At 37.5% G+C, this 13,947-nt stretch overlaps 1 protein-coding gene across 10 annotated transcripts in view; it reads left to right on the forward strand.

Moving 5' to 3' along the window:
* OSBPL3 (oxysterol binding protein like 3) overlaps window positions 1-13,947 on the forward strand; it is a 97,276-nt gene that overhangs the window by 66,677 nt on the left and 16,652 nt on the right. For 8 of the 10 annotated variants that reach the window (XM_052799791.1, XM_052799841.1, XM_052799804.1 and 5 more), the window contains 5 exons: window positions 2,174-2,281; window positions 5,120-5,254; window positions 5,944-6,037; window positions 9,125-9,375; window positions 11,295-11,432. In XM_052799791.1, coding sequence (XP_052655751.1) covers window positions 2,174-2,281; window positions 5,120-5,254; window positions 5,944-6,037; window positions 9,125-9,375; window positions 11,295-11,432 — 726 coding nt within the window. The remainder of the gene's footprint in view (window positions 1-2,173; window positions 2,282-5,119; window positions 5,255-5,943; window positions 6,038-9,124; window positions 9,376-11,294; window positions 11,433-13,947) is intronic. The other 2 variants (XM_052799851.1, XM_052799860.1) reach the window with 1 other exon arrangement.

Here is a 13,947-nt window from a genome sequence, read left to right on the forward strand (position 1 = left end):
GTTTGAACGTGTCAACCAAACAGTGATCTGATTTCAGAGCAATGAGGGCCATCGCTACCATGGTCTTAAAATTTCAGTGTTTGTTGCAAATTCGTAATCAGAGGCAGGGGAGACTCTCTCACATTGATAAATGTGATATAGATCATCTTAGAATTATTTCAGTATGAAAATTCCCTTTGCTTTACAAAAGCTGTGTATGGTTATAGTTTAAGTGTATAACATGCCTCTTTGCCTAGACCTTTAGAGGTTGTGATGTCTTCATAGTATTTAGAGAAAGCTGAAACCTGCTGCATAACTATACTCACTCACTTGCACTTCTTTGGTTTTGGCTTTCAGATGTTCCACTTTTGATATTTGAATAGGTGACTTTTCTTTTTCCAGTGTTATTTGCCTACCATTTTATATAAAAAAAAAAAAAAAAAAAAAACCCGAACTTTTTAAGACTTCTGAACTCAGTGAACACTCAGCTTAGCATGAAATTTTTTTTCTAGGCAATGAAATTCTGTTGTCCATCTTCATTCTCTGTCTTTTAAAAGTCATGCTTTTAGGTCTTATCTGATACTTATTAAGCCTTTTGTAGCCCATCCAGAAGTCACCTGTGAACCTTGGCTGCTTCAGCAGAGGTTAACACCTCTGAGAGCTATTCTTATCCTGCAGATATGTAAAGCCATGATGCTAACAGAAATTTTCTCACCCTGTACAGCAGAAATCCTGTAGGAGAAAGGAATAAGCTTCCTTTGAAGATGTATGGAAGCACAGATATGATAAACTTGACATATTTCTAAGACTTCCTTGCAAGACAGTCCTGTGTTGATGACTTTGACTTAGTGTTTGTTGTTGTTCATTTCAGTTTGTTTTCTGTACATGAGGAACAAAAAATCAGACTCACAGGATTAAAGCTATCAAACATAAGTCTGTTTTGCTCTCATCAGCCTGGCAGGGGAAGAAAAGTGAACAGATTTAAAGTGGATAAAACACCACAAAATTAGCATCTCTGCCTCTGCTTCTTCCTCATTAAGATAGTATTCTTGACCTACACATAGTCTAAGAAAAGCAAATACAGAATGGGGAAAAGTACAATATTTTTATTTTGGGGGAAGGAAAAGACAATAGAAGGAAGAAAACACTTTGTATCAAACAATGAAAGTTGGAAGATGCTATTACAGGAAAGCTGTGTAAATTCTTTTTTGCACTTGATGTTGTGGGTATAACACACACTTGAACACTTGTTGCAGAAGTGATATATTGCCTGTATAGCGAATTCAGACCACACATACGTAAAGCCAGAAATTACTTTCTCCCCCCCCTTATCACTTCAAGCTTACTATCTTTCCTGCCCTCAAGACTATTTCCAGCAAAAATTACTGTCGAAACCAGAAGCATTTGTGGGACAAAGTGAATGTGTAAACAGCAGGGTTCTCCACATGCTAGTATTGATTCAGATAACTAAAATGAGCAATAAGTCTTCAGTATTGTTCCAAAATTAGTAACCCAATCTTCTTATTCAGAGATAGTTTCATTGCAGGCAGGGTTGCATCCTCTTCATAGGAGTCTACTTGAACAGACATCTGTCTACCCGATGCACCCAGTATGAGTAAATAACATGTAACAAACATGAGTCTGCAGTAGAGACTTTTTATTCTGATCATTGCCATTACAAGCCAATAGGACACAAATTGTACCTGTACCTGTCTGAATTTAAGTCTTATTTCTCTGTCAGTGGAAGGCAAAGGGAACTGTCAGTGTAGCAGGCTGATGGGAAAATCAAATGTTTTTGGATGTGGCAAGGGTAAGAATTGATGTTGATAGAGGCTAGGTTGGATAGCGGTGAAGGAAAGGAGCTTGAAAAAAGATGCACAAAATTCATTTGTAACTTACTAAATCAGCTAGCAAAACCTGGTAACTTGAAATATCCCTGCCATCTTTGGGGTTTTTTTTCTCCATTTATGTGTCTTTTCCATCACACTGAACAAAAATAGTTTTAATTTGTGAGATAAGGAGCAAGGTTTGAAGCATTTATAATAAATGATTTGCTGAACCAGTAAAAAATCATGTGGTGGTAGTGTTTTATACTGCACTTTTAAATAATCTTTGCCCCTTTTTACATAATAAAGCCACGTTCAAGTTAGTTGAGAGAACTTTATGTCCCCAATATTTTTGTTAAATATTCCAGGCAATAGCACAAAACACAGATCTTAAAGACCGGTTACGCAGAATACATGCCGAATCTATGATCCTTGATTCAGCATCTAATGCAAAATCAAGTCCAGATTTGGTGAAGGTGGGTATGGATTTCCTCTTTCAGTGATGTCTGTTCCTCAAGCCCCTACATCTAGACAGTGCTGCATAGCTGCATCTTGTCCTGTTCTTCATGTCTTCCCTATGGTGTATTGTGTTAGTAAAATGAGTCTGCTTTCATGGTTATGAGTCATTTCTGATGATGCATTGTGTAATATTTGATTTCAAAGGCTTTCCTTGTGAGCAGTTTTCCTGAGCACACTTCCATTGCTTTTTGCTACTGGTTCCTGGCGTTCTCCCTCGCCTCCTGCCCCGCTTTCCATTCAGCATGAACAGAGCTTCTGCCTTGTTATCCACATTCTACTATTTGTCTCCCCCTTATTCCCTTGTTAACTTTAAAATTCTGTAGTTCTTTCTGTTGCCTGTCTAAATATTGTTAGCCCAGAACGCTGGCTACCAGTGTGGCTTGTGTAAGGCTTAGAACAACTATCAGACATTTCCATGAAAGGATCAAAGAAATGAGACATACAAGAGCCCTTTCAGCCATTTAGTTTTCTTTGCGTGAAGCCAGGGAGTCTTCTACATATCCAGTTAGCAAGTTTGAGACATACTGATGTTCAGATAGTTTTTCGGCTTCCTGCAGAATGCATGTGAATATGATGTGTTTATAGGTCATAGGATCTAGGTGTTAGTGGTGCTAGTGAGGGAAGCAAGAACTGTGTTATTTCTGATGGATTTTCCTAAATGTTAACTCATACAGAAACTTCTGTTGTGCTGGTAGTATAAATCTTTCATTAGAACTTGAGTGGATATAGTGCTGGGGGTTTTATATAACTTATTACTTCCTTTTATTTTTAAAGACAGTTTAGTCATTCCATCTGTTCACTTCTGGTTTCGTTCTGTTTCAGCAGAGCTGTGTTTTGGTCATATTTAGCTGTTCATTTGATTGGTAGTTGATCATTCGAATGCCTTTTGCTTTTAATCCCATGAGAATTTGAACAGCACTTAAACCGCTATGCAGACAAGCATTAATGCATTGTTTTTTAATTTAAGGAGTGAGTTCTTTTCTTACTTAGTGGAGGTCCTTGCAATGACAATGGATTATTTCTGAAATTTGTTCTATGCACTATACATACACACATGACAAAAATAGCTTTCAAAAGGCCCTTTAGAGGTTTCATTCACAAATTCCCTCTAGCATGGTTTGGGATGGAACTTAAGGGTGAAATCGCTTATACTGGAGAAGTTTCATTTTAGATTTTTCTGAGAACTGAGATACAGTAGTGCTGCTGTGAGGAAGACAGGGCCACTGCACAAAACTTGGCTTTAAATGATACATCAGGTGCTATGATAGACCTGTGAAAATTGAAGCAGTATAAACTAGTACCTCAAGCCTTTGCCTAAGGTAAAAGTTTAGTTTGTTTATTGGGCAGTTTATGTTGTCGTTTATCATGCCAAAGTGGGAACATGAAAAAAGACAACCTGAAACTCTCATGTGATAGATATAAAAACTTGCTGTTCTTTTATGAGTGTTTCCTCCTCAGATTCAAAATAGTATTGGAAACAATCCCAGTAGCAATGCTCACATGTGTAAGACTTTTTTTTTTTTTTTTTTTTTAACTGGTAGGCTAGTATAACTAACTGCCTTCCCACAGAAGAGACAATGTTGAGGTTTCCTCTTTTCTTGCTGCTGTATCAGAAGTATTTAAAAAAAAAAAAAAATCTTTTGTATGATAAGAGTTTTGTTTGTTACCATGTCACCATTATCAGCACATACTGAATAACATTCCATACTATAGTAAAATCTACCAGCAGAAAAGCTTTGAAAGACTTGTCAATTTGATTATAGACTTGTCAGATTGTTCATTATGTTGTTCTGAAAGTAAAACACTACAATACCTGCAAAATTATGATAGGACAGTCATGGTTTCAAGTTAATAAAGCATCTCATGCAGAAAAGCTTGAGAGCAGCTAACACACTCCTCTGCGCCAGCTAGCCCTTTTCCTTAGAGCTGGTGGAGTTATCAGGGAAAACAATAGTGCACAATGTTCTCCAACTTTTTTACTGCATCCACAGAATGAACCAAGTCTCACTGGTCAACTGGTCACCTCACCTTTGCTAGGCTACCTTTTGGAACTCTGCATACGTCAACGATCTGTAGAGCTTCTGTGGGAGGAGTTACAGAGATCTCTGTAGCAGTCAAATGTGCCTGCGGCAGCAAAAGCGATGTCACTTACATGGCTTTGATAATATGTTGGTTTGGGTTAACACAGAGCTATCTCAGGTGTGGATATGAAGGAAAGCTTTCCAAAGCACAGCATAGAAAATTATCTAGTGAAGAAAGAGAGCTAGGAAAGCATTGCTATTATATAGAAAGCAACTTTGCCCCTCTGAATTTTGTATGCCACTGCACTGTAGGCTTTGCATTAAGCAAGGCTTGGGAGGGAAAGACTAATTCATTTGCTAAGATCAGAAGGGAATGTGAATCTAGGATGTAAAATAAAGACATGGGACTTTTGTTCTTTTGGGGGCTTTTTGATGATACAATTGTGTATATCTGGCTAAATCACTCAAATACCAAACCATTTTTACTTTTTTTTTTTTTTTTTTTTAAGAAAATGTACATGCACTGCCACAACTGATTTACTAAATATGCATTGCTTTTTTTTTTTTTTCCTTTTTTTCTTCTTCTCTTTGGTCTGTTTTACTTTGGTTTTAAATCCCTCCCTAAAACACATACTACCTTTCATTAAATTGGAGAGGAGCATGTGCAATCTTCTCCCAGTGTTTTACAGCCCTTTAAGTTATGTGACTGTGGAATTGCATGCATGAATGCTATTTGTGGTACTTCTCTCAAAACTTTTTATTTCTTTTAAACAGGAAAATTCAAGAGAAGAAAGCAGAGGTCTGGTTCACCAGGTCTCCAATGAAAGCAGGCTGTCTATAGCTGACTCTCTCTCAGAATTTTTTGATGCACAGGAAGTCCTACTGTCTGCTAGCTCTTCAGAAAATGAGGTCTGAGCATTAAGATTGACATCATTCCGATGTAGTTTCTTATCTGCTACTTGATGTGCAGTCTTTCTGAGTGCTAAGTGTACATCAGATGACTGCCAGAAAATGAAAATATTCAAAATATTTAAAAATTAATATGCTGTTTGTATTTATTTGTTGTCATTGTCTCTTAACAGTAAAATGTAACAATTATTATGGAGAAGTCTTATATGTGCATTGAGGCAAATGGCAATTAGGTAGCTAGTATGCAGATACTGCATTTGTTGTACTGTTTGCCTTGAGTTGTTATACAGGTGCTTAAGAAATTGTATCATAGAAATATATATTCATACCTGTCCTTGTGGTACCTGTAGGTACCTTGGGGCTGATGTCATGCATATTGAGACTTAATACCTCATTCTCTGACACTCCATAAAAACCTTGGCTTTTGATATGAGGAAAGCCTTCTTAGCTGTGGGGCCAAGAAGATGAAGCATGCCTCCACTAAAAGAATAGTTGAATTTTCATTGAGGGTGATCTCTCCCAAACTCAAGTGTGTCTTCTTGGGACTTCTTAGTACCTTCCTGTAACACGGCGTAAACAGTTCAAATCTATTAAAACAATACTTGCAGCAGAAAGTAACAATTTTAATGTGCTTATGGTGTTATTTTAATGAGTGATGTATCTTGCTTATTTCCCCACACCACACTCAGGTATCGGATGATGACTCATATGTAAGTGATATCAGTGATAATGTCTCAGAAGATAACCTAAGCAATGACATGGAGAATGAAAGACAAACTTTAGGTAAGTTCAGTATTTTATTATACCATGTTTTGAGAATTTCCTTTCTTTTTGTTTGGGATATTTTTTCTTCTCTTACTAGCAATAATTTGATATTACAGGTTTTGAGATGTAAACAGCCTGTGTGTTTTCTCTTACAGCCTCAGATTGGTTTTGAACAGCACATTCTGGCTAATCCGATTAACAGGGTCTGGGCACCATTGATTAAGCAGGATGGTGGGTTTGTATCAGCAAAGAAACACCTATTTTCTTGGCTGCTTTGGTGCAACTCCCACTCCTTTTCAGTTCCTTTCATGGCCACATGACTTTTCAAAGTCGCAAGGCCTAGCTGCCTTCGTTTTTTCAAAAGTAATTTTCTTCTTGTCACTCTGTTTTTTTCAGTCTGCAATTTAACCACCACATTCAGAGTTCTGTTGTTTTTAGCAGAACTCAGTGTTTAAAGGAACATAAGAATAATTACACACTGGCAGGCCTGGTGTGTAACCATAAGGATTTCTTTTTTGCATGTTTTAGTCATGATAGTCTTGTTAGTACATATGCTTATTTAACTGTCTTGCTAATTAGAGACAGAATAAAAAAAAAGAGGTAGAAGAGTTGGTCATAACAAACTAATTGGCTTTGTGCCTGCAACTCCTTTCAGCTAACCATGATGTTCTTCCCATTCTATCAATATATTTTTATCTTCAAAAATGCTGAACAATGGTTTCTTACTAGCAGCTGTTTCCTGATCATCTCCAAGGACCAGTGGATCCCTATGAACTTGGGTAGTGTGATATGCCTGGAGATCTGTTGTATTCTGTAACTGTTTAAAAACGAAGATTTCTTTTGAAAGATAGAAAAGAATACAGATTGATTTGTCTCATGATCTGGACCTTAGAAAACTGTAATAGTGTGGCTGTTCATCTTCTTGTAACAAAGACTATCACTGAAGCTCTTCCATATCAGCAGCACTTCCACGTGCTTCTGGTACCTGCTATTTCTGTGCTTTGGGCAGCCTGCCACTCCCATTAATAGCAAACTGGATGTCTTTTTTCCTACAGGGTTTTAACTGAACCATAAATTGTGGGATTCTGATAAAATCCTCTGGCCGCTATAACGTAGAATGTCAGACCAGATAATGATAATGGCCCAGTCTGGCCTTAAAAGTCATTGAGTCTAGCTGGAGGTCGGATGTCTTAATCTCCTTCAGTATTGTTGCTGGCCATTTGTCACAGCTCTTGCAAACCAAAACTGCATGGGCTTTTCTTTTCATCGGGGGTGGGCAAACTTCAAACCTTCTGAATAGAAAATTTGGTATTTAAATTTCATAGTCATTTGTCTACTCTGTTTTTTCACCAGTTTACCCCAGTTAATGGGCTGGTCCAGAATATGTAGTTCAGTCAATTAGTATTCTGCTTTTAATCAAGCTGTCAAAGGGCATAGCCAAATCCCATTTCGGAGAGCTCTTTTGAACAAGGATAAATTTTTAGCATTTACCTCCTTCCTCTCCAGATATCCCCTCATTCCTGAGGTATCTAAGGGAACATCCTTCTTTTTGGCATTTTCCGATATTAAATAAATTCTTCCAAGAGGGAAGTATAGGAGCCAACCTCTTAACAGTATAATTGTTTCAGGTAGATTTTTTGATTCATAGTGCCCATGCCATTTTTATGCAAAAAGAAAGAGATAGGCTGTAGACTGCCAAGAATTCACCCGTCCTTGTTACAGTAACTCGGTCGTGTGAGATATTAGGACTCCTAGTTTGTGAGTGGCAGGAAAGATGGAAACTTCTTCCTCAAAACTTTGAGACTGCTCATTACACTTGAAAATCTCCATCTGAGGCATGGGCTAGCATACATGGCAGTGATGGAGAAGTTAGCCCTTGTGGTTATCTGTACTTTGTCACTGTTGGAAGCACTGCTGATATCATGCTTATGTCAGTGGACCAGCAGAGGAAATCTGGTTGAAATCATGCATTTAAGAGCAGTGATTCTTTGGGCATGTGCAGCACAGAAAAGATGTGCTGCCCAGTGCTGTTTTAATTCCTCCAAGACAAAGCTGAGTGAGGAAAGCCAGATGAGGACAGGGGTTGACAGACTGGGGCTATATCTGAATGTTTCCAAATGGCAACTGATTCTAGGGCAGGAGCTTCCTAGGTGCTTCTAAGGATGTAGAAAGATAAAATATGTTCTTGTAGTGGCAACCGTATTCCGCTCTGAAATGAGATTGATGTACAGCTAAGCAATGTAATCACTTCAGACTAGTGCCTGTTGCAGAAGCTTGTAGCTCTATTTTGATCCTGCCACAAATCATTTCATGGCAGACTTAGAACTATTTCTTCTGTTCCAATTGCTTTGACATAGCAACACAGACCTCAGATATTCATGTCAAGGACTCTTGACATGAGTTCTTTTTTTTTTTTTTTTTTTTTTTTATCATCAGTGAACCTATAGCTCCACAGTTCCTTCAGCTTTTCCACCTTTAAAACAGGCCATTTCTCCACCAACATATGGGTGTATCTAAAAGTTAACATCACTACAGTTTCTTAAATGCTAAGCACTATGGGGAGCACTGTGGAAAAGCCTGCATGTATATCTGTGGTGCAGTAAATTTCCCTGGTAGGAGTATTAAAACAACTAGGAGAAGATAGGTAGGAGTTGTTGTTATGCTTGGATCTGTAAGTTACGCCTTGCCTTCTGAGAAGTGTCAACTTAATTGAAGCTCTGTCAAGGAGGGAGGTTTTACATCCCTTAAACAGATAGGAATCCATCTCTGTTACAAATAAAATACTTACAATATTTACTCTTTCAAATTCAGTGGAAAGCCTGAGCCTTTTTTACGGACTTTAAGGGGAAGGAAGGTCATTTTTTATGCATCTTTTGTACCTGGCATTTATCTCAGTTAACATACAGAAATTAAAAACTTGTTCTTAATTTTATCATTTTTATAACAGGCTATCTTCAAACCACAGGTGAAATACTTGAATGAATTTTGAGGGTAGAAGGAAGTTTTGACAGAAAAAAGATGGTTGCTTTTTAATGTATGTTTGCAAAGGGGATGAAACTAAGTAAACAGTGAATTGACTTGTTCTGCCATTTCCTTCCTTTTCAGACTGTATTTCCGAAAGTGGAATTGGATGCAATTCTAAACGGAGAACATGTTTACCAGCTCGATGTCCTAATACAAGTAACATCAGCCTATGGAATATCCTGAGAAATAACATAGGAAAGGATCTCTCCAAAGTGGCCATGCCTGTTGAATTAAATGAGCCACTTAACACCCTTCAGCGTCTCTGCGAGGAGCTGGAGTACAGTGAATTACTAGATAAAGCAGCGCATACGCCTAACCCATTTGAACGGATGGTAAATACGTTATTCCAAATAGTTAGCAGCAATTCAATATAATTAGAATAAATATAAAAACAATCTGCTAAAGAAATGAAGATGTTCTGTTCTGTTTTTCTTTTCCTCCCAGCTGAGGCAGACTCTCCAAACATGTGTCTGTACATACTTACATACCCACTATTTTTGACTCTTCTGCATAATTTCTGTTGCTTTGTCAGGAGGTCTCTCTCCTCAAGTACCTTGCTGTCCTGCCAGGTTAAATGAAGAAGTAGTTTAGTTCTGTTCTGCAGCTCTTAGAGTAAGATTAAAAATTTACAGCAAAAAGGTGGGGGGTGGGGTGGGGGGAAGGGGTGGGTGGTTGAACTAACATACTTCCCTCTTGAGTATGAAAGTTCCAATGTATCTTTTTTTTAAGGGTGTCTAATCTGGTAACGCATTTGTGCATAGAGGATGCTGGATCTTCCAGCCCTACACTACTGTGATATCTTTATTAAACTAAATGAGCTCCATTTGTTTTATTAACTGGTTTTGTGAAGTTTTGGAGTTGATCCAAAATGTTCAGGATCTCAAAACTGGGCAATATGAATGTATGTTGGGTACAATAATGGTGTCATCTTCTGCCAGTGTAGAACCCTGAATTCAGCATTTGGCAAAAGAACAAGAGAAAAATGTATTTCAGTTGTTCTGCTTCCAGATGCACGAGAGCTACTTAACATGTAAGCCCATAAATAAAAGATTAAAAGCTCTCTAAATTCTCTTAAATGAAAGCTATAGATTTTCCCTTAAACTTAATTAAGCCTTTTCAACTCAATATATCTTATCTTAAAATGAGGTAATTAATGAGTGTAAATAGTCGTGTTATAAATACTGTTTGAAAAGCCTCTTGCTCCATTCTGACACTCTGCAAGGGTTACAATTTAGTGTCCTCAGGACAGAGTGTGTGGCTGTTAACTGGGCTTTTTGGTGCATAGCTTTTTTTTGTTCTCTTGAGAACGTATGTTAAAAGGAAAAGGAAATGTGCAGTAGTTGTTCATATGGGAGTGAAAATAAGGCTTTTCCCTCCTTCTCACACCCAAGCATCTGGAAATTACCTCAGAATGGAGTATTTTTTGCCTTTGAGAAATTCCTGAGGCAAAATTAATGCTAGCTGTTGTTGTAATTGTAGTAGTTCATGAGAGCGCCATTCCAAAGTGGATTCAGTTTTTGAAATTGTGAAAGCAAAGCACCTACGCTTTCACAAGGTGAGGAAAAGGGAATGAAAAGGGAGAAAACTGGTACAAAAGAGACCTGAATTGAACAATCCCAAATTCTAATTCCTCAGGTTTAGGGGGAATTGTGCTTGAGCTGACTGCAAAAATTTGGAAGGGTTACCTGTGTCTCAGTCATAACCAAGAACAGTTTCATGATTAGGTAATAGTATACAGTAGATAAAAGGCAATTCAATTCAAACTGCATTAGAAATAGCAGACTTGGTGAAAACTCATCCAATACTTCCTGTGCCATGTTTAGGAGAAGGCTGGTTGGTAGATCTATAGAATCACAGACCATAAGTATAAAAGCCAGTTATAATACAAAATCTAACAGTGATTTTTAAGGTTACTGCTTTGAACTGTGTTGCAGAACGCTAAGCTGTTTCAAACAGTTTTCAGAAATGCTGTTTTCAGTGTTTGACCATAATAATTCCATCCCTGGACCATTGAATGACTCTCTGAAAACTGAATAATTCTCTAATGTGTGAGCTGGTGCTTAACTTGCTGGAGGCATGCATGTTTGTAGTCTGCAAATGGGAAAAATACAGAATCTGATGTTAGGATAAAACCTTTTTTTTTTTTTTTTTTTTTTCCCCTCCCCCTTCTATTAAATCAGAATGTATAGCAAAAAAATGTGCATGGCTGTGGTAAATTAATTAATCAAAATTCCACATATGTTATTCCCAGGTGTATATAGCTGCATTTGCAGTCTCTGCTTATGCATCCAGTTACTACCGAGCTGGAAGTAAGCCATTTAATCCTGTGCTTGGAGAAACCTATGAATGTATTCGTGAAGATAAGGGTTTCCAGTTCTTTGCAGAACAGGTATTGTATGTTGCAACCTTTAGATTTGCTACTTCTTGCACTGCTTAATTCTAAATGCATGGCTGGAATCCTCTGGAATTAATAGCAAAATACAAAATTACTTTGCATAACTTGAGCCCAGCAAAACTCAAGGGATGTTGCAGAATTATAAATGAAGGAAGTTGTTTTTTGAGGAAGGTCTGCTAACTCTAGGATGGAAGATGACAACCAACAGCTGATGCTTGAGAAGCCAAGGCTGGCAGGCTGCCTACTCCAGTAACTAGGTAACTTGGTTAAGTAGAGTGCAATTCCCCGTGCTGAAATCTGATCACGACTGCAACAAGCATTCACATTCTTGTCATTTTCTTTTGTGTGTGATCATTAAAAATACTGTATCTTCATCTGTTTAATGTCTTCTTTTATGACAAATATATCTCTCGTGTGAGTTAATCAACCACTAGTATTTTCTATGGCACCATGAATATTTCTGCTTCCTGTCCAAATACTTTGTGGGCTAAGCCTTTCAAATCTGGTACCATGGCTTATTAGGTGAAGGACGTATACAACACATCAAGGTCTGAATGTTTATGAAAATAATTCCCCAGTATGAGAATAATTATTAAGTATGGGTGAAAAATATTAAATTTAAATCAGCCAAGTTACCAAAATTGCTAAGCTTGAGACATATGTTAAAAAGAGATAAAACTTAAATAATCTGGTGCCTAGCAGACTAAGAATGATTGAAAGCTGTCTCATTCTTTCTAGACATAACAAAACGAAAAATTACAAGAAGTTCTGTGGGCAAGGGTGTATAACCTAGAAATTTGATCAGAGAAAGCCTTCTAAGAGGCTTCCTTTAGGAAAAGAAAAGTGTTTTTGACCACCTCTGAAGATACAACATTTTGTACATTATGTTTTAGAACTGACAAAAAGGAAGGCTATGTGATCTTTCCTTAGTCTTGGGAAATGTCACAGGCAAGAGTAAAAATAAGGGGAAAAAAAAGGCAAAACAGTCAAAGCAAGAATCAAATTTAAAGTTCAAGTAATGTATCTGGTTCTTCATTGTGTAACTTCAGTTCTAAGATGATGTGTATAAAGCACTGCAGTTACCAGTGTAACATCAAATTGGAGCAACAAAGTGGTGAATAAAGGTTGATACTGAGCTTAGTGTTAGATTGAATTAGAGGAAGAGATATTCCCCTGAATATTGGATAAATCAGTACAAAGGCTACTCTTTCTAAAGAGGGATTTTAATTCATGAGGGGGCTTGGGCTGTTAACTGTTGTTCTAATACGTGCAATAAGCGATGTGTGTGTTTAGAGTGGTAAAGTTATCGTAATAGTGGAGTGGGGGTGGACGAATATTAGGAAAGGAGAGCAGTATAGGAGGAGAGAAGTTTCATGCAGCTTGCAAGCATTAAATATTTCTCTTCGCATCAGGAGCTGCTGTTTATTGCTTGTGCAAGCATTTTGGTGCTTGCTCTAGATAACTTGTTAGTGCAGACAGAATGTAATCCATGGAATAGATAGGAAAAATGTATAAAATAACAGAGATTCTGTTCTATTACTAGAGTGAGTTTAGAATAACTCCACTTAGCACCATGACCTTACTCTGGAATTATAACAGTTTAAGTGATAGCTAAGTTTAACCCATGAATTATAGTGACATCTGGGGTTAATCTGGGTGCAGTATGTGAGAGAGAGTGTTGCTTTTGGTGGTTTAGGGCATTGCTGAGAGTAATTAGTACTTTTCTCTTTTGTTTTTTTAAAGCAAGTATGTTCAGTAAATAACTGGATGCCTGCAGAAAAAATGCTTGATAACAGTTGTGCAAAATAAGTAACAAAGAAAAACTGCATTTGAACCATCTAGGTGGTTAAGAAATTAAATTCATAGTGGGAAATAGCAATTTGACTTGAAAATAAAGCTGTCCATCAAAAGAACAGTAGATATTACACATCAAAGATTTGGTCCTGGTCAGCTGTTAGTTGTGTTCACCCAGAAGGGAGAATTTACAGCCAAGGAGGAGTAGCTGCTTTCACTTTGTGCAGTTACTTCATTATTTACTATTTCCTTTTAATAGTCTGCATTGTGTATTTGTTTATTTACTCACAGTCCTTGCATTGCTATTTTGGTGGTTGCCTTAATTAATGTATGTGCTATTACCCAAAGCTGATAAAATGCAGTGTGCGTGGTTACAGAGTTTCACACTAGAAACACCTGGGGTGTCACTACTGCAGTAGTAGGCATTGCTAGATGCAATTTCACGCCTTGATTTCTCCACTCGTGGCCCCCTCAGAGCTGCTGATTGCTGTCTCTTCCCTTATAGTCAGGGTTGTGTGGGTATTTACTGTACAGAAGAATTTGGCCCTTTGAGGGTTTTTTTATTTTTGTCTGTGTGCTCAAAGTGTGGCTTCTGTTAATATATGAAGAGGTCCTAAGGGTAAATGTAATTATCACCTTAGAGACAATGTACAAAATATATAGTTAGATATTCACTCGATGAACAAAATTTACAGGCCTTTTAAAAGAAGTGTTT

This window comes from Harpia harpyja, chromosome 1 (assembly GCF_026419915.1).
Source record: "Harpia harpyja isolate bHarHar1 chromosome 1, bHarHar1 primary haplotype, whole genome shotgun sequence".
NCBI classification, from domain to species: Eukaryota; Metazoa; Chordata; class Aves; order Accipitriformes; family Accipitridae; genus Harpia; species Harpia harpyja.